The 19,928-nt window shown below is 43.5% G+C and overlaps 1 protein-coding gene across 1 annotated transcript in view; it reads left to right on the top strand.

The window, feature by feature from the left end:
• Positions 1–19,480, top strand: part of LOC310792558 (polypeptide N-acetylgalactosaminyltransferase 18-like) — a gene marked incomplete at its 3' end in the record, with an annotated part of 124,879 nt that extends 105,399 nt beyond the window's left edge. Inside the window, exons 10-11 of the mRNA XM_083654256.1 lie at positions 8,776–8,940; positions 19,334–19,480. Coding sequence (XP_083510382.1) covers positions 8,776–8,940; positions 19,334–19,480 — 312 coding nt within the window. The remainder of the gene's footprint in view (positions 1–8,775; positions 8,941–19,333) is intronic.
• Between the last annotated feature and the right edge of the window lie 448 nt (positions 19,481–19,928).

The raw sequence follows: 19,928 nt of genomic DNA, 5'->3' as shown, positions 1-19,928 counted from the left end.
TGATAACTACATATGACCTGCTGACTGGGGAAAGCCTCCTAGTGATAACTACATATGACCTGCTGACTGGGGAAAGCCTCCTAGTGATAACTACATATGACCTGCTGACTGGGGAAAGCCTCCTAGTGATAATTACATACGACCTGCTGACTGGGGAAAGCCTCCTAGTGATAACTACATACGACCTGCTGACTGGGGAAAGCCTCCTAGTGATAACTACATACAACCTGCTGACTGGGGAAAGCCTCCCTGCTGACTGGAGAAAGCCTCCTAGTGATAACTACATATGACCTGCTGACTGGGGAAAGCCTCCTAGTGATAACTACATATGACCTGCTGACTGGAGAAAGCCTCCTAGTGATAACTACATATGACCTGCTGACTGGAGAAAGCCTCCTAGTGATAACTACATATGACCTGCTGACTGGGGAAAGCCTCCTAGTGATAACTACATATGACCTGCTGACTGGGGAAAGCCTCCTAGTGATAACTACATATGACCTGCTGACTGGGGAAAGCCTCCTAGTGATAACTACATATGACCTGCTGACTGGGGAAAGCCTCCTAGTGATAACTACATACAACCTGCTGACTGGGGAAAGCCTCCTAGTGATAACTACATATGACCTGCTGACTGGGGAAAGCCTCCTAGTGATAACTACATATGCCCTGCTGACTGGGGAAAGCCTCCTAGTGATAACTACATATGACCTGCTGACTGGGGAAAGCCTCCTAGTGATAACTACATATGCCCTGCTGACTGGGGAAAGCCTCCTAGTGATAACTACATATGACCTGCTGACTGGGGAAAGCCTCCTAGTGATAACTACATACGACCTGCTGACTGGGGAAAGCCTCCTAGTGATAACTACATACGACCTACTGACTGGAGAAAGCCTCCTAGTGATAACTACATATGACCTGCTGACTGGGGAAAGCCTCCTAGTGATAACTACATACGACCTGCTGACTGGGGAAAGCCTCCTAGTGATAACTACATACGACCTGCTGACTGGGGAAAGCCTCCTAGTGATAACTACATACGACCTGCTGACTGGAGAAAGCCTCCTAGTGATAACTACATATGACCTGCTGACTGGGGAAAGCCTTCTAGTGATAACTACATACGACCTGCCGACTGGGGAAAGCCTCCTAGTGATAACTACATATGACCTGCTGACTGGGGAAAGCCTCCTAGTGATAACTACATATGACCTGCTGACTGGGGAAAGCCTCCTAGTGATAACTACATATGACCTGCTGACTGGGGAAAGCCTCCTAGTGATAACTACATATGACCTGCTGACTGGGGAAAGCCTCCTAGTGATAACTACATATGACCTGCTGACTGGGGAAAGCCTCCTAGTGATAACTACATACGACCTGCTGACTGGGGAAAGCCTCCTAGTGATAACTACATACGACCTGCTGACTGGGGAAAGCCTCCTAGTGATAACTACATACAGTATGACCTGCTGACTGGGGAAAGCCTTCTAGTGATAACTACATACCACCTGCTGACTGGGGAAAGCCTCCTAGTGATAACTACATATGACCTGCTGACTGGAGAAAGCCTCCTAGTGATAACTACATATGACCTGCTGACTGGGGAAAGCCTTCTAGTGATAACTACATACGACCTGCCGACTGGGGAAAGCCTCCTAGTGATAACTACATACGACCTGCTGACTGGGGAAAGCCTCCTAGTGATAACTACATACTGTATGACCTGCTGACTGGGGAAAGCCTCCTAGTGATAACTACATACGACCTGCTGACTAGAGAAAGCCTCCTAGTGATAACTACATATGACCTGCTGACTAGAGAAAGCCTCCTAGTGATAACTACATATGACCTGCTGACTAGAGAAAGCCTCCTAGTGATAACTACATACCACCTGCTGACTGGGGAAAGCCTCCTAGTGATAACTACATATGACCTGCTGACTGGGGAAAGCCTCCTAGTGATAACTACATACGACCTGCTGACTGGGGAAAGCCTCCTAGTAATAACTACATATGACCTGCTGACTGGGGAAAGCCTCCTAGTGATAACTACATGCAACCTGCTGACTGGGGAAAGCCTCCTAGTGATAACTACATGCAACCTGCTGACTGGGGAAAGCCTCCTAGTGATAACTACATATGACCTGCTGACTGGGGAAAGCCTCCTAGTGATAACTACATATGACCTGCTGACTGGGGAAAGCCTCCTAGTGATAACTACATATGACCTGCTGACTGGGGAAAGCCTCCTAGTGATAACTACATACGACCTGCTGACTGGGAAAAGCCTCCTAGTGATAACTACATATGACCTGCTGACTGGGGAAAGCCTCCTAGTGATAACTACATATGACCTGCTGACTGGGGAAAGCCTCCTAGTGATAACTACATATGACCTGCTGACTGGGAAAAGCCTCCTATAACTACATATGACCTGCTGACTGGGAAAGCCTCCTAGTGATAACTACATATGACCTGCTGACTGGGAAAAGCCTCCTAGTGATAACTACATATGACCTGCTGACTGGGGAAAGCCTCCTAGTGATAACTACAAGTAGGACATTTCTCCCACTTTGTGTCATAAATTGCAGACGTGTGTCAACACAGGTGGCAAACACGGCAGCAAATCCACTGATGTTGGCAGTCCAAGCTAATCAAAATCAAAATTATCAATATTCATAGTAATACAGTCAACTCTACTTATGAAAAGCTAGCTGCAAGTTATACGCTACATAGCTTATTGTAATGTGTTTTTTGTTCATGTCAGATAGTGAGAAGTCCAAAATGTGAAGGAAACCGCACATCTGGATTGGCGAAGTGCTAGCTGTGTGAAAATAAAGAGAGAAAAAAAAGCTGCACACTTACCGCATATTTATTCACCAACAGGTCGGAAAACGCTATGGGAACGTCAGTGATTGTTTACTGTAATGTCAGCATGGCTGGCTTTGAAGGAATATTGGTAACTTGTCAAAGCTGAAACGACTGGTGAATGCAGACGCAGGTTGATGATGAATGATTATGAATGTGTTCAAATTCACTCATTAATCATGTGTGATTTATGGCTAATTAGTGCACTAAGAGAGCAGCGCTCATGGGATCCATTACCGTCACTGCCTTTCATTTGGAATCAGAATAGATTTGGAATAATTTCCATTACAAGGACAATCCCATTCCCCAAAAATGTGGAATCATCCATTCGCTATGTGATGCAAGTTCCAAATGGCCGTCACAGAAATAAGGTGTAGTATTTCCGTATTTCCGTATCTGGGCAATTGTACCACATTTGTTAATTCTAAAGGTTTAGTACAGCTGTTGATTTTAGGAGCCAATTTCAAGCCAATGTAGAGACAGTAAGAGCTTTGGATGACAGTATTTTATTCGAAGGATTTAATAAGGGGGATAAATTGCTGTATAAACTCCAGCAGGTAATGGAAATCTGATGTCTGCCTCAGTATTGGCAGAGCCTCACTAACAGAGATTGGTTTGTGGCTGGATCAATAAAGTCTGAAAATTAGACCTTTGAGGCTATTTAGCAGGGCAGCATTCATGTGTGTGTGTGGGGGGGGGGGGGGTACAGAGTGACAAAGTGCCTGTAAGCACATTCAGGCAGACATGAACAAGCTGCTGGAAATCATGAAATCATGTAGCAGGATTTGATGTTTGTAAGAGAGTGAAAAAGCAGTGAGGCCTGATCAAGAGAAAGCAGCTAGCAGAACAAGTTTAATCAACGATTACACTTCCAAACAGCCATGCCACTGGAGAACGAGAAAAGAGCTTTTCTTTCTTTCTTTCTTTCTTTCTTTCTTTCTTTCTTTCTTTAAAGACACATTAAAGACCTTGATTTATCATTTTGTGTAAAGTTGGTAGTGGATTAATGGTTTAAAATATTTCACCAGGGAGTTGGTTTGATACAAGGAAAAGTTACACTACACCACTTTTTCAAAACTTTTGACAAATTGATCGGAGAGCAGTGTGTGCATACGTGCGTGCGCGTGTGTCGGAGGAAACCAATTACTGGACTTGCTCAAACTTAAACCTTTGCCAAAATTGATTTATGAGAATATGTGTGTGCCTGTGTCTATTAATCTGTGAGAAAGAATATTCACGACCTCACTGAAGGATCAAACCATGTCTCATCTTCCTGCAGAATCTCATAAGGTGTGAATCTCAATGAGCACTCAGAGAGTGCAGTTAGTCCAAGACACTTTCACACAAATTGCTGCTTACGCTGAGGTAAAAAGCACATGGTGCGTCTCCAGCAGCGAAGTATAGAAGATCCCACTGCTTCATTTTCTGGGTCATTAAAATCCAGTGGTTATAAAATGGAGACATTGTGACGGTTGTCGTTTCATTGAAGTAATCCGGCTCCAAGATAACTGTGTCCATAAGCCTATTAAAACTGTTCTAATCTGATCAGTAAGATACTGTTGTGAGCACTCGCTCTCTTTGTGTGTGTGTGTGTGTGTGTGTGTGTGTGTGTGTGTGTGTGTGTGTGTGTGCCCGTGCGTGCGTGTGGGCCGTATAGTAGGAGAACGTTTTTTTCTCTCAAGTCAATTCATTAACGATATCTATAAATAGCAACTTCTCCAACTCTTCAGTCTCCAGTTAACCTCGCTCTAACTTCCACTTGTTTGGATAAACCTCTTCATTATTGAGACAAGATGGTTCTTTTCCTCCTTTGCAGCTGTTGTGGTACTCTGTGTGTGTATGTGTGTGTGCGTGCGTGCGTGCGTCTGTGTGCGTCTGTGTCTGTGTGTGTGTGTGTCTGCGTCCGTGTGTCTGTGTTTGTGTGTGTGTGTGTGTGTGTGTGTGTGTGTGTTGTCTTCTCACTGTCAGAGCAGATGGCTGAGGGAAACACCAGTGATTAGTCTGTCTAACGACATCCCAGGCTGTCAGTAATAAGCTCGCCCGGAGCCTCAGCCGGTTCGTTGTCATAGCGAGAACAAGGCGTACGTTCAGGTGGCACACAGAGCGGCGTCAACAAGTGGCACTCTCTCTCTGCTGTAGTTTTGTTTCTGTGAAAGACCAGGGGCGGATGGAAAATTTGTTTTTTAAAAGGGGGTGTATTTTCCGCTTTTTCTACGGTTTTACATCATTACCTGGAGTCTAGCAAACACACCTGTGGACTTTTGTTGAAGTAAAATATTTTTAGTTATTCTCTAGTGCCCCGCTCCTGCTCAAAGAAGTGCAGGCTGTTTTGGGGGGTGTATCTACCATTCAGAATGAGGCCCCCCAGCTCTGATTGTCTGACAGGACAACAGAGTTCGCCCACTCCTCTAGCCCCAAAAGGAAGATGATCGGTCAACTCCAGCAAAGTCTGCTTTCGATGCTTTCTGATTGGCCCCTTTCTGAGGCAGAATCTTTCAAAACACACCTTTGGCAAAATAAAAAATATATATATATGCCATTTTCACTTTTTAAAGTGGTGCAGCCGCTTCTATAGGTGACATGTGTGGCCATCCGTCCGTCCATCTGATCCGAGATGTGCACACAGGATTTGAGCAGTGCACTGAGATGTCTGGACTCTACATGTGTCAGACTAGAGTCATTTTAGATTCAGAGTGTGTGCTGTGCACCACCTAGAAACATAATGAGTATATTTTTCATTCAGAGCCACCTTTGTTTAGGTGAGCTGTCTATGCTACTGACGCCTGAGTGATCATGTTATGACTGAACTTCTTTGCCACACACAAGTTGAATGACTGCAATTAGGCAAGTGCCTCTGGGAGAACGATTTATGAGCGTCAAGCTGCTTTTTCTCTCTCTCTCCGTTGCGATCTATAGCGGGGCAAAGGCATTTTCACAGAGGCGCTTCATTTATTATCGCCCACTCAAATCGCACAACATTTCTACGCCAATCTTGACAAAAGGGAATGAAGAATATGCAGGCTGCCCTCCAATCTATCCTGCATCAGGCTGTTCTTCCTCAAATGCTGTAAAGTGGGACTGGATAGGCGTACTCGAGCACAAAAACATGAGTCTCCCCATCGACCGACCCCGCACAATTTCCTCAGGGGACAGAGCAATCAATTGGGTTGATCATAAACGCTTGTGTTTGAAGTGTGGGACTTAAAGAAGTGCTATCTTACTGACAGACTAAACAGGCTCTGCTGTCAGCTGACCCCTCCCATGTCAATATTGGACAACAGACGAACGTGCTCTTTGCCGTATGGTAGCTGTCTGATGGAGGGAGATACCTGGTTCAATAAACAACATTTGGTTTTGGATCACAGCCACATCAGCCAGATAGCAGCACATAGAATGACAGCGTTAGATGGCTAAAAAAACAAGGTGTGTTTGTTTGACTTTGTGACATAGTAAACGGCAGCAAATCAGGCCTAGCTTATGGGCTTTGGTCTATCTGCGTTGCTAATATGTACATCTGACGTCTGACAGAGAGTTAGCGTGTGTCTGACATGCCATCGCCACTAATCCTTCTGTTAGAGGAGCCGTGCAGGAGTGGAGATAGCAGTGTCAATCTATCGACAGATACCAGTTTAAACGCTCTTATTAGCACACATGCACATACACAGAGAGACGACCTCTCTCCAAGCTACACGCACGCACACACACACACACACACACACACACACACACACACACACACACACACACACGCACACGCACACATCTATCTTGGCTGTTGGTGTTTTTAAACAGAAGCTTAAAAGCTCTTGGCTGGTCCACAGCGTGATAAGGGCTCCTATCTGGAATTGTCCTGTTGCAGCAACACGGTCATCATTCTCATCAATTACCTCCTCGGAGCTCTCTCTCTATAAGACACACCTACACCTACACACGTGTGTGTGTGTGTGTGTGTGTGTGTGTGTGTGTGTGTGTGTGTGTGTGTGTGTGTGTGTGTGTGTGTGTTCTGAGTGACATTTCTATTTTCTCTTCCATTACTCCTCATTCTCACACCTTGGTTCTGCTTGTTTGCATTTCAGGTGGAGTTCGATCTTTTTCATTCTCCTTTTTCATTTGATGTCTTCTGTCCTTCTTTTTTCTCGGCTTTTGTTCTCACACTCAGGCAAATGCATCTTTGGATATGATTTGAAATGTTCTGAACGAAAGGTGCACTTTATATTCACCTTCCTAGACACTCGCAAAGCTTCAAAAGTGGGGAAAACATTTACATAAATTACCATGTCATTGTGGTGTTTTTTTTTCTTCAGACATGCAAAATCTCTTGAGCTAATGCTTGGTCAAGGTCTCTTTTTTCTTTTGCCCACTTCTTTCATCTCTTGCATTTTGCAGCCGCTGCCTGTTTGCACCTTATTGTTCTTTGCCACTCTCCTCCTTAATTAGCTGGCTTCCAGGTGGCCTCTTTATTTTGCTCAAGATGAAAAGTGAGAATCAATTTAGAGAGATGACAAATTGTGCAGGTGAGGCGAGAAAATATGCACTCCACATCTAACAGATGCTTATTCAATCTCAAGTACAGCATAACAACCAACACAATGGGACAGGAAACAAACAAACAAACAAAAAGTACCAGTTCTGTAATGTCCCACAGCTAGATAAGTTTAAGTTATATTAGTATAAGTTATATTATATGATATGATATTCTTATTGTATCATTATAAGTTATATATTTAAGATATGTTTAAGTTTTAGCTTTAAATACAGTATATACTGTATGTGGATAAACAAAGGCCTACACTCCATGCAAGCTAAAGAACTCAGAAGCTAGCTCTCCTGCCCTGTCATGTTGTTGAAACTAATTTGCATACAGAGAGGATTATGGAAGGTTAAAATTACAACTAACAATTCATTTTTAAGTTTAAGTTACATTTCCACTTACTTTATTTTGAGAGTGGTATACTGTTCAATAAAGAAGTTAATTTGTACCAAATGATTTTCCCCTCACCATGATGAAGTGCAGGTATAGAGCAGTCAAGTGTCTTAGGGCGTTTCCACACGAGGAACGATTGCTTTCACTCCGTGCCCGAGAAGGATTGCCCACACTCCCCTCTCCCCCGCCAGCCAGCTTTCACATTAGGAATGTCGATCTGTCCCCGGGCACACTTGCGTCTCTAAACACTCCCATACAATAGGTGGTGATAATGTCATTATGCACCTAGTTGGCTTGTGATCCTCCTAATAAACACCACAAAGAAGAGTAGGCTATTGTTTGCCAAGTGGATTATGTGGATAGTATTGGAGTGGATGGAGTTTCTCCTCTGGTTTGGACTTTTGTGTCTGTGATCTACTACAAGAGGTCAATACGAATTTGTGTATTGTTTTCTATACAGTGACGAACTTAAAATGTACATTAATGGAAAAGCGAGTTGTGTTGCTAATAGTGAGTAGCATTTGCTTTCATACAGCAACACAACTCACTTTTACAATTTGCCACAGTATATAGAAAACAATACTGTACACAAACTGGTATTTACCTCTGTAGGTCACAAAAGTCCAAACCAGTTAACTGGTCATCAGTCACCCTGTGAAGAAATAACAGTCCACTTCAGTGTTTTGGTACGGTTGTGTTCACACTTGATGCGTTCCGTCCCCGGCCACACCTGAAGCGTTCCCGAGACCACCTTTTCAAGTGGACCCGGGAAGTTCGGAACGGTTCGCTGTTTCGGGCCTGTGCACGGAACGCAATATTCACACTAACGAACCAGACCTGGGGTCAGTTTGGGGTCAAGTGTGCTCGGAAGCAGTCCCGGGTCACTAATGTGAAACCACCCTTACTTTCAGTTCCCAAAGCCCAATTGGACTCTTGAAGGCGAAAGAAACCAAGTGTTTCCATTGTCTCTCCATGCAGAACGTGTACTACACCAGCTCCCAACAGCTTCATCTGGGAGTGTTGAGTCCCACGATCGATGACGACGACAACAAGTGTCTGGTGGATGTTAACAGCAGGCCCAGGCTGCTGGAGTGCAGCTACGCCTCCACCAAGCACATGAAGCTCACCTGGACCTTTACTCAGGTACAACACACACACACACTTAGGCATAGGACTCCCATATGTACAGTCAAATACCTACATACAGAAATGCTAGAAACTGAGAACTTTTACTGATCTAAGAACTGATTTGCGGGACAATCAGACTGTATAAAAATATGAACATAGCCACTGTGACATCACCCAATGTTGTGTGGACTCCCGTTTTGAAGCTTAGACTTTGGCATTTTGACCATTGCGATCTTGCTTGTTTTTGTTTTCTTTCCTGGTTTTTGTTTTGTTTGTTTGCTTGTTTTTCCGCCAGACAGAGCCGCAGCGCCGGCTGCTATTGCTCTGTGATTGGCAAGCTGCGCGATCACTGGACGGATCTGTCAGTCACGCCCCTAAGAATAGTCTGTTTTATCGTCTATTTTACTCTATGGGACCATAATTTAATAAATAAACACCATAGGCATACTCTATTGAAGAAGGCTTGAAACTAGTGAGAACCTAAACTCATTAGGAAAGTGGTCACTGAGGTAATAAATCAAGTGAGAAGTAGCATCATTTTCCCATTGATTTCTATAGTATACAACCTGAATTCTTTTTGCAGCCATAGACTGTATAAACAGGTGAGATATATAAAAAATCACACACACGCACGCACACGCACACACACACACACACACACACACACACGCACGCCAGAGCATGTGAGCGGAGCGTGGAGCGAGCAGGACATGACAGAAGTTGCCACATGCGTACTACTGAGAACTGACAATGCCCTAGTACAGTCTCTCACAAGGAAGACATTACAAACTCACACTGTGCTAAAGTATTGCCCTCAATTCAGGTTCTCTGTTACAGTAAGATGTAGTCTTTGATCTGCTTAATTAGATTCATTGCTTTCCTTTTCCAGCATCTTTGGGTCAAAGCGCTATATAAAATAAATTAATTATTATTATTATTATTATTAATTAGTATTCTGTTTGCAGCGTAACTTGCCTGCTATTTCTCGTCTGAGGAGGGAAGATCCATAATGACCATCCGCGACTGTGTGTCATCATGTCAAAATGTGGTCCTAGAGACAGCTGTTATAGCAAGAACTAGCAGAAGGGGTTTTGAGTACTTTGCGGTACAGGTGTTTATATGTCTGTCTGTCTGTCTGTCTGTCTGTCTGTCTGTCTGTCTGTCTGTCTGTGGACAGATTTTGTCAATGTGATAGCTTCAAAACCGTGCAAGATACAGTCCAATTTTACAGGTGTTGTCACGGCCAGTGCTCCTAGACTCTAACAGTAACATTAACATCAGGCTTCATTGTCCAGTAATTTCTAGTAAACACTGGAACCATGACACACAGGTGGCTGTCTCATCAAGAAGTTAGGCGGAGCTCACCTGGTTAGCAGTCAGATACCAATGTATCGGTCCCCCGACGAGCCCGTCCTGGTGGGTCGGTGGTGCGTGGTGGTGATGATTGATTGATTGATTGCTTTATTGCAGACTCATGGTCCATAGAAAAAACATACATACATAAATACATAGATACACACAAATAACATAAAAAATATACATTTCACTTTAAAAAACAACTGGTCAAATAAGGAAACATTCAAATAAATTCATATGCAGGCTTTTAAGCCAATGTGCCCTGAGACTGGACGTATATCGAGTGCAGCTCTTGACTGGGTTAGTGAGAGCCACAATTATGCTCTTTCCAGACACATCCAGTCTACACATAAATTTGTACATGAGCACTATGCTGCTTGTTTATATGCATATAGCATAATAACAATACACACAAGACAGCTACAAACAACAATACAATATGAAGACCATCTTCTCTCTCTCTCTCTTCCATCATTCCTCCTGTCTCCTCAGTGAACAATAGCTCTCCATCCCTCAGCTCCCCAGTGCTCTCAGTAGCCTGAGCTACTGGCCACACTGGTAGTGATTCTGGCTCTAATTAGCTTTGGCCAGAGTCTGAAAATTGCACACTCCCAACTTATGTCAGAAGTCAAACAGATGAAACCCATTAGGCGAACACCCCTGGTGTGTTCGCTTAATGTCTTTGAAGAAGTTAGGCAAGAAGTCAAATAAGGCCCAGGGATTATGACGATTTTGAACTGCTCGCTTTTTAGCGGAGACGACTGCCACTGAAATGAAATGCTTTAAGTTGACTTCATCAACCTTCTCAAGCCAGAAATGTTCCCGATCACATTGGCCAGTGGACACGGATTACTCAAGAGAAAATGTTGAACTAAATGTCCCCGTCATACCGTAGGTTTGAAACCCAGCTCACGCGTACTGTCGCTTCTCTCTTCTCTCTCCATCCACAAACTTTCAACAAAATCCAGCGTGATGCCAGAAAGCTCAATGTTCTTTCAATGACAATAGTCTTTTTAACTCTTTTGCCCTTTTCACTAACTACATTTACCCTCTATTTTTACATCATGTAGCAGCACAGAGAACAATCTTCCATCAGCCAAGGCTGGTGCTGTCAGGGAGGTCCACAAGAGAAATGGCTGTGTGCAAATAAGAACTACTGTAGGAGGAAAAAAGAGCAGTGAAAAAGCTTGTTGTGGTGTGACTGTAGATCAATTCAGTGACATTCAAAGTAAAAGTGAATAGTCTGATAAGGTCGAATGTAATGTAGGGTAGTGTGACTGAGAAGAGGCAGCTCAGTTAACCTGCACAAACTGTTAACTACAGTATAGCCTGTAAGCAACCACAGTTAACAGATATCAAAAGCAGACGAGGCAACTACTGTATGAAAGCAATCAATGTTATAAAGGTCCATATAAACGTCCCAATGTTTTATTCTTGGTCCATTCAAAGTTGTGTGTGTGGCGTCATGTATCAAAAACACTCTCTCAATCCATTTGGACACGTTCATCTTAGTGTCTTTAATTAAGACTAATATTAACGACCCTCTGTTCTGATTGGCTAACCGTTTCAAGAGTGAAATGTGTGACAGTGCAGCCCAGCAGATACAGGTAGGGAAACCTCTCTAGTAATAAACAATGCCAAAGGCTTTGACAAAACACTGTGTTAGTGTATTATTTCTTACACAAATGATAACGAGCAAACCTTGCAAAAAAAGTTACGGAAGTCCAAGTGGCTCGTTTAGAAACTTGCTTTTCTAATATAGGTTGTGTGGCTTTAGTTGGTGACTGTGCGTTTTGATACTTTCACCATGTTTACATAGACCATGCAAATGCTGTATAACCAGAGGGAATTCTGTTGTACACTATATGGGATCTTTAATGCAACTACTAGCCACTCTGAACAATAGCTTCTACTAGATGCGTTAGTTAGACCTAAGGCATGCATTGGTACCAACCATGTCATGCCACCTTGTCGAGAAGGCGGGGGCTAAATAACGCTCCAAAGTTAGGCAAAATTTTGGCGAGGGAAAAAACATTTTCAAATGGGTCCCTTAACCTCTCACCTCAAGATATCTCAATGAAAATGGTTACCCACGAGTCTCCCCTTACACAGTATTGACGGACCTGAGGGATCTGATACTGGGCCGGCGGGTGGGGTGGGCATTTGCAGATACCCCAGCCTCTTTTTCACAGTCTAAATTTAGCAGGTACAGAGAGATGTGGACAGAGAGAATAAAATGAGCTACAACAGGGCGCAGTGGAGTGGGAGATGAAGAGTTATGGGGAGAGAGATGCAGTGGAGTGGAGAGAAATGGAGAGAATAAGAGAGAGAGGGATGGAGTGTTTCATGTGAAGCAGGCAGTCGGTATTGGTGAATTATTGATAAGTAGATCTTTTACAATATTGAACTGAGCTTGACCCTGAGGGAGCGGCCATCAATGAAGAAAAGAGAGAGAGAGAGTGAGAGAGAAGGAGGGGTGGAGAGAGTGATGAAGAAAGTGAAAGTGGAAAATTGCCTTTAGAGGAATCTACCGAGACGAGAGCAGGTAGTATTGTTTTATTTTCGCATATGATTATTTTCTTATAGTTGTCCCTTTTATGGACACCGCTTCTCCCTTCCAGAGTAACCCAATAAAAGTTTCATCTAACAAATGCATAGCACACTAACACCATTCATTATATTCACACTACACGGCAGCACAATCCAAAGCACATCAGCAAATAGCACTCCAGTGTTTTAGTTTTCATAGCAGAGCTGTTAGTCCACCCTCTCTCTCTCCAGCGTTTTTATGAGTTTATGAGCCGGGGACAGGAACGGGAAGGAGAGATGTAACTATGTCGTATTAGTCAGGATTTTAACCCGTGCCATCAAGGCTGAGACATCAGGAGAAGCCACAACTCTTATTGATCACAATGTTCATAATATATAAGTCCAGTAAGGATGGGATTATGTTTATCTTGTGAAATGACACGTGATCATAGATCGTATAATAAATATGGATGCAGCTACTGTGACGTCACCCAATTGGTTTGTCGACTCCCGTGTTGAAGCCAATGGCATCAGCTTGCTAGAATATAAACAACACTTTAACAATGTCATTAAGTGTAATATAGTTTGAGCGGAGACTGGAGAGCTTGTGAAACTGATGGTCCAGCGTCTCATTTGTGATTCACGATTCATTTTCCTGCCCCACGATACGTATTGTCTATTCATTGTATATATTTGTATTGCGATATATTGAATTCCGATATTATCGTCTGTCCCATCCCTAAAGTCCAGACTGTGAAACTGCAGTTACTGCAGTACTGGACCTTTCTGCACTGCTGCTGCATTAGCTGTTGTTCTAAGCCCAAGAGGAATCATAGGAAGAGCATAAATGTATGACAGCTGGGCTTCTACACTGGTTATCAGACTTCATGAAGCTTCTCAGTGTAGCATCACTGATTTGGGATCAGTGGCTGGGCCTCTTTCATTCATTACGATCAGAAATTGATAACCCACAGTTGTATTCTAAAAAAATCCTTGCACACTGCACACACACATTTGGCTTCAGTCACTAACAAGTTTCTCCCTATTGCACAGCTGTCTTTCCACTAAAGGCAGTTCACCTCATACTGCAGTTCTATGTAAGGATTCCTAAAAAGGAATTTCAAGCTGCATTATGCAGTTTTCACACAGCAACGGAAGGCAGCTGCTTGAGTTTTCAGGATCTAGGTGGATTTTTACATCAAAGTCTTGCCTGGTGCCGCTTCAAGATAAACAGCATTTTGCACAATCACGCTCAACAGCCCGGTATCCGTTCGCTCTTATCATAGCGCTTATAGCTCTTTTCTTAGTGCTCTTAGTTACCACATCCTTTGAGGTGGATGACACCATGATTGAGGGGCTGGGTGACTGTCTGTCTGTGTGATGCTTTCTGGCCGGCTGGCTGGCTGGCTGGCTGGCTGGCTGACGGACTGATTAATTGGTGTTCCCGCCTTAATAGCAGGGAATCAATAGTGCGGTCCAACTCTGCACTCGGCAGAGTGACAGGCGCGCACGCCACTGAATTGAGGACAAGGTGTTGGACACATGCCAGACAGTGGTGTGTGTGTGTGTGTGTGTGTGTGTGTGTGTGTGTGTGTGTGTGTGCGCGTGTGCGTGTGCGTGTGCGTGTGTGTGTGTGTGTGTGTGTGTGTGTGGGGCATGTATGCGTGTAAGAGTGTGTGTGAGGGAGATAGAGAGAGAGGCTGTGTGTTTGTGTATGCTCCGACTCGGCTCCTATGCACTCCGTCTGAGCTGTTCTCCTCGGGGGGAGAGGAGAGGAGCAGGGAGAGGAAGCGTGGACTTTTAACTACACTTGTTGGAAGTCACTCAGGAGGTCGTACACTTAGAGAAAGGCAATTGACTTGTCTTAAGCGCAGGTGGTAGGAAAGATCATTGTCATTATCTTAATGGGTTTTAAGCCTGCTTTTACCGCACAGTCCACACTGGTGCCCATCCGTCCTGCTGGATGCGGTGCCTCCTGATGGCTGGCAAGAGAGCTGTGGAGAAACGTTGCATTTTGTGTAGTGCAGTAAAAAGTAGCCATGAGTTTGTAATTCTAAGATTCAGCTCTGAGATACTGAGCATAAAAGGTTTGACATGCTGCTATTTACTTTCTGTCTTTTTAAATATTTAACTCCAATAGGTTCTTTAAAAAAAAAATAGCAAAAGACAAACAAAAGACAAAAAAGTCAGGTAGAGTCGCACAATAACAAACTGTTCCAGCCTGTTCCCCAGTGCTTTTTAAGGCTTTACAATTTCCAGAGGATTTTCATTCAACTCAACTCAACTCTGAATTTGTTTGCCAGTCTGTTGCTGTCACTCGCGTCCATATGCGCCAAATCATCTCCTGCTTGTTTCTTCTTTGCGAGGAAGCCCATTAGCTAGTCTTCCTCAGGTCCACACACATACACATACAAATACACTGTTGTGAAAACAGGCAATTAATCAGTAAGAACACTTCAAACGATGACCTTCCCGGAAACTTCAGCTAGGTGACAGTATTGTTGAAACGCACATTAGATCTGCCTTTTTGACGCTTGAGTAAAATAGTTATTTCATCATTTTTTAAGGGAGTATACTTTTTGCTTATATTGAGAGGGAACATATTCTACTGAGTAACCTCCTCATATAAAACTATTGATCTTGGTTGGGGGTGAAGGGTCAACTGATAGATCGTTAGATATCTAATAAGATTTATCTTGGTTTCTTACACAGTGTGGAGTAATCATTTGACTGATTAGCCTGTGATCAATTTAAATGGAGGTTCACTCTTGTAAATCCAATATGGGAGTGTCAACAGAGCTCGATTACCCTCCCTTTTCCTTCTCTCTCTCTCTCTCTCTCTCTCTCTCTCTCTCTCCCTCTCTCTCTCTCTCTCGCACCTTCTCTTGTGTAAGTGTGTGTGTGAGAGAGAGTGTGACATGAGTGTGTGGATATGTCGTTCCTCCGAGCGATCACACCTACATGGTGTGTTAGCTGATACCAAGTGGGCAAAACCGCGCTGAGGCAGCTGTGCACACAGGCAAAAGCTGAGCCAATCGATATCTTTTCAGGGAGTTGAGAGCCTCAAGGAGAACTGCAGTTGTTTTTTACTGGTCCACTCGGGTCTATTGTTTTATAATTGTATCTGTAGTGTCTCAAAGCGGACTGCGGAGTTAGCGGTACCAGCCAGCCTCTTCAGAAACACTGGTACACTCGGTCCTCCTCTCCGGCTTGCTGTTGATATGGTCCAAGTTGTTTTGCTTTTGTTTTTGTTGTCTGTAAATACTTGTCTTCTGTTGTGCTTTTCTGTTGATGTTAATTTGACAATAAAAGAAATTGGTTGCAAAAAAAAAGCTTCTCCTCTCCCGCCTGCTTTGACGTTGTCTCCCCTGTGTTTGTTACTGTGGCTGATGTAAAGCGTATTGATTTTAAAGCCGGCTTCCTAAAGCCCACAATGACTTTGACACAAATGAGTTGGGACTGTTCTCCTGGGGTTCCGGCTCATTCAAACATATTACTGTCCTTGTCATATAAGAACCTATTTTGGGTCCCTATTGCTGGACAAATCAAGATGCGCGCGCGTGCGTGCACACACATACAGACTGGCATTATTATATGACTCTCTCTCTTCCTATCTCTCTCAATTTACTTCAATTCACTGTGTGTTATTGGCGTGGATGTCTGATGAACAGTATTGCCAAAGCATCTAAATGCAATTGAATGCAACAATACAGATACATAAATAGGACATAACAATAACCATCTAACACCTCATTAATCCAAGTGAGCAAAACAAAAGTGTGTGCAGGCTAGACTTAGAAAGAACAAATCAGTATAACACGTAGATATAATTATCTCCTATTGATTCAAATTCAACATGTTGGCATCAGCTTCACTGCACATTTACAATGTTGCCAAAGCAAACAATGTTATGAAACGACTAATGTTACATAATAACACAACTTAACATAACATTGGGTGATTTTTCTAGATCACATAATTTGCTGTAAATATGTGATGTCAAGTAGGGATGTGCCAATCAGGGCTGGTTCTGATCAGCTCATCACTGATCTAATCACTAATGCATTTTACTTTCTACTAACAATGGCAGATCATGTACAGTACAAGTGCACAGCAAGCAGAAACAGTAACATTCCAATATAGCACTTTTATCAGACTGCTCTTATTGCTGCATGTGTAAATAAATCACAGCTTTTATACAGTGGCGTCGTGGTCCCTGGAGAAGTGGGACTACTATTAATTTATCATCCCCCCATAAATACACACACACCTACACCTACACATACACACACACACATTTATATATATATATACATGTTCCCTGGTGGAATCTGCCGGTAGAAGTGGGTAGACGCAAAGCCATCTGAAAAATAGCTGGGTATACGCCTTATACCCAGTTAGAACACGGCTCTCTTGAATACTCGATTCTGATTGGTCAATCAACAAGATTCACCGGTCATTATTTCTCGACAACCTGCTCTGCCACACCTAGATTAATCAGTTGATAAGAGCCTTTTGTCAGCAAACACTACTAATTAGGCCAACCAGTTGCAGCTGTGGTGTCTTGTGTGCCAATTACGAATGAAACCGCTTTGTCGTTGAAAACGCTATTAAAAAATCTATTTGAATAATTATTTTTGTCAGATTATTGAATGATTTAGTTGTAGGCCGTGTTCTAAGCGGGATAATGTATAGTGAGCCGGTGATTACTGGAAATAATGACCTTCAGGTGAATGATTAAGCCCTCCGCTGCGCGTCGGGGCTCAATCATTCACCTGTCGGTCATTATTTCGCCAGTAATCACCGGCTCACAATACATTATCCCTTACTTAGAACACGGCTCTCTCGAATACTCGATTCTGATTGGTCAATCAACAATATTCACCGGTCATTATTTCTCGACAACCGACCGCTGCTCTGCCACACCTGGATTAATCAGTTGGTAAGAGCATTTTGTCCGCAGACGCTACTAATTAGGCCAACCAGTTGCAGCTGTGGTGTCTTGTGTGCCAATTACGAATGAAACCGCTTTGTGTTGAAAACGCTATTAAAAAATCTATTTGAATAATTATTTTTGTCAGATTATTGAATGATTTAGTTGTAGGCCGTGTTCTAAGCGGGATAATGTATACTGAGCCGGTGATTACTGGAAATAATGACCTTCAGGTGAATATTAAGCCCTCCGCTGCGCGTCGGGCTAAATCATTCACCTGTCGGTCATTATTTCCACAGTAATCACCGGCTCAGTATACATTATCCCTTACATAATGCCTGGCTCGCTGTAACAGCAGATCTCATGGCAGTTGGTAAATCAGCTGATCACTAATGTAATCAGTAATGTTTCAGTCACTCTGCACTGCATCACACGCTCTGATTGGTTGAGGCATTGTGGACTGTGCCCATTGGTAACGCCCCCTGGAAATAGAAATTGAACAGAGATCCCATCATTTGCATTTGCTAAGCTGCGTTCACACCGACCTATTAAAGTTTTGCGCTGGCATCGAGTTTACATACAAAGTCAATGCAAACGAGCGATTGAGCGTATATTCGCCCGGGAGAAAAATCGATGGGCGTCCGAGCGACAGAGACAGAGCGATAGGGAGAAAATACGCTCGTCGCCCCAGATGAAATATCCCAACTCGAGCGAAAATACGCTGGCATCAGTCGCTCGCTGTTCAACGCTGATTGGCTGCCGTGTGAGAGCGAGTCAAGGATCACACTGGCTTGGAACAAACCGCTGGTTTATTGTGAGGCAAAAAACCGCATTGACAGGCTGACAGCTGACATGAAGTGAAGTCTGTAATACCGGTAGGGAGCTCGCGTTAGGAGCACGCTGATAGGCTTAGCTTGTAAACAACTACGGTGGCTCGTAGTGGACAAACATCATGACATTGCGTAACGTTATAGCCCCCACATGTCCGTCAATTCGTGTGCCTGTTGATGAGCGATTTCAACAGAGCGACAGAGCGATTCCAAAGGGGTAATTCAAGCGACACAGCGAAAAATAAGTATCTCGGTGTGAACACAGCTTTATTGGTCTGGCAATGAATGTCAAGCTAACATAGCACATGTTAATGTGTGCTTGATGACTGGGCTGTTTATTCACCCTAGGTCATAGTGCATTAAAGGTTTTTCAATGTAGCAGCAAAGGCTCTGCCTCCCGTCCAGTATATGAAACTGGTTCTAATCTATGATGGCTGAGAGATTCAAAACAGAAATTAACTTTTACTGCCAGATGGACGACATGCCTACGCTGCTAACATTCTGCTGACTAACGCAACTTGGCTCAAATTGAAACTCTTTTTTTATTGGGCAGTCGAAATGGTGATCAGGCAATCATGATGATCTATTTATAACATTTATTGCCTAATCAAGATTGCTGGCTGATCGATTGGGCCTCATGTCAAGACTACATATATTATATTCTCTCTCTCTCTCTCCCTCTCTCTCTCTTTCCCTCTCTCTCTCCCTCTCCCTCTCTCTATCTCTCTCTCCCTCTCTCTCTCTCTCCCCCCTTCTCTAGAGTGGCTCCATCCAGAACAGTGAGACTCAGCGTTGTCTGGAGCTGGTGGAGAGCAGCCAGTCAGAGTTCAGTTTCCAGCTGGCCATTCAGGACTGCTCTGCTCAGAGATGGACCATCACTAACATACTGACTGTCCTGCCGCAGTGACTGCAGCGATGCAACGCAACCGCCGCAACACATCTGTCTATTTCTGAACGCGCCAAGTCGAGTTCAAGCGAGGAGTTGCGCTGCCACCAACGGGAAAAACAAACTCATCCATATCGACAGTAAAAAAAAAAAAAAAAAAAAAAAAAAAAAAAAAACTTCTGGGGCACGTAGAAGAGTTACAATCCCGGTTAGAAATTGACGAACGTGCTGACCGACACAGGGAACTAAGCACCCAAAAAAGTAAAACAAGTCTCGATAGAGGTCTTTTAACGAGATACAGTTAAAGTTGTGCTTCAATCAGTTATGGACCATCAGTAACCTAATAACTATTTTATACCAATGACCTGAGAGAAGATAGAGTCATAGAAGGGCAATTGACTTGAGTCGGGGCTCTTAAAGCTCTCCAACCTGTGACCGAGAGCAGAAATACAGTCTCTTGTTCCAGGAG

Source organism: Poromitra crassiceps (genome assembly GCF_964638095.1).
Source record: "Poromitra crassiceps genome assembly, chromosome: 18".
Lineage (NCBI taxonomy): Eukaryota > Metazoa > Chordata > Actinopteri > Beryciformes > Melamphaidae > Poromitra > Poromitra crassiceps.
The sequence above is the reverse complement of the archived record's forward strand: the minus strand, read 5'-3'. Positions and strand labels throughout refer to the sequence as shown.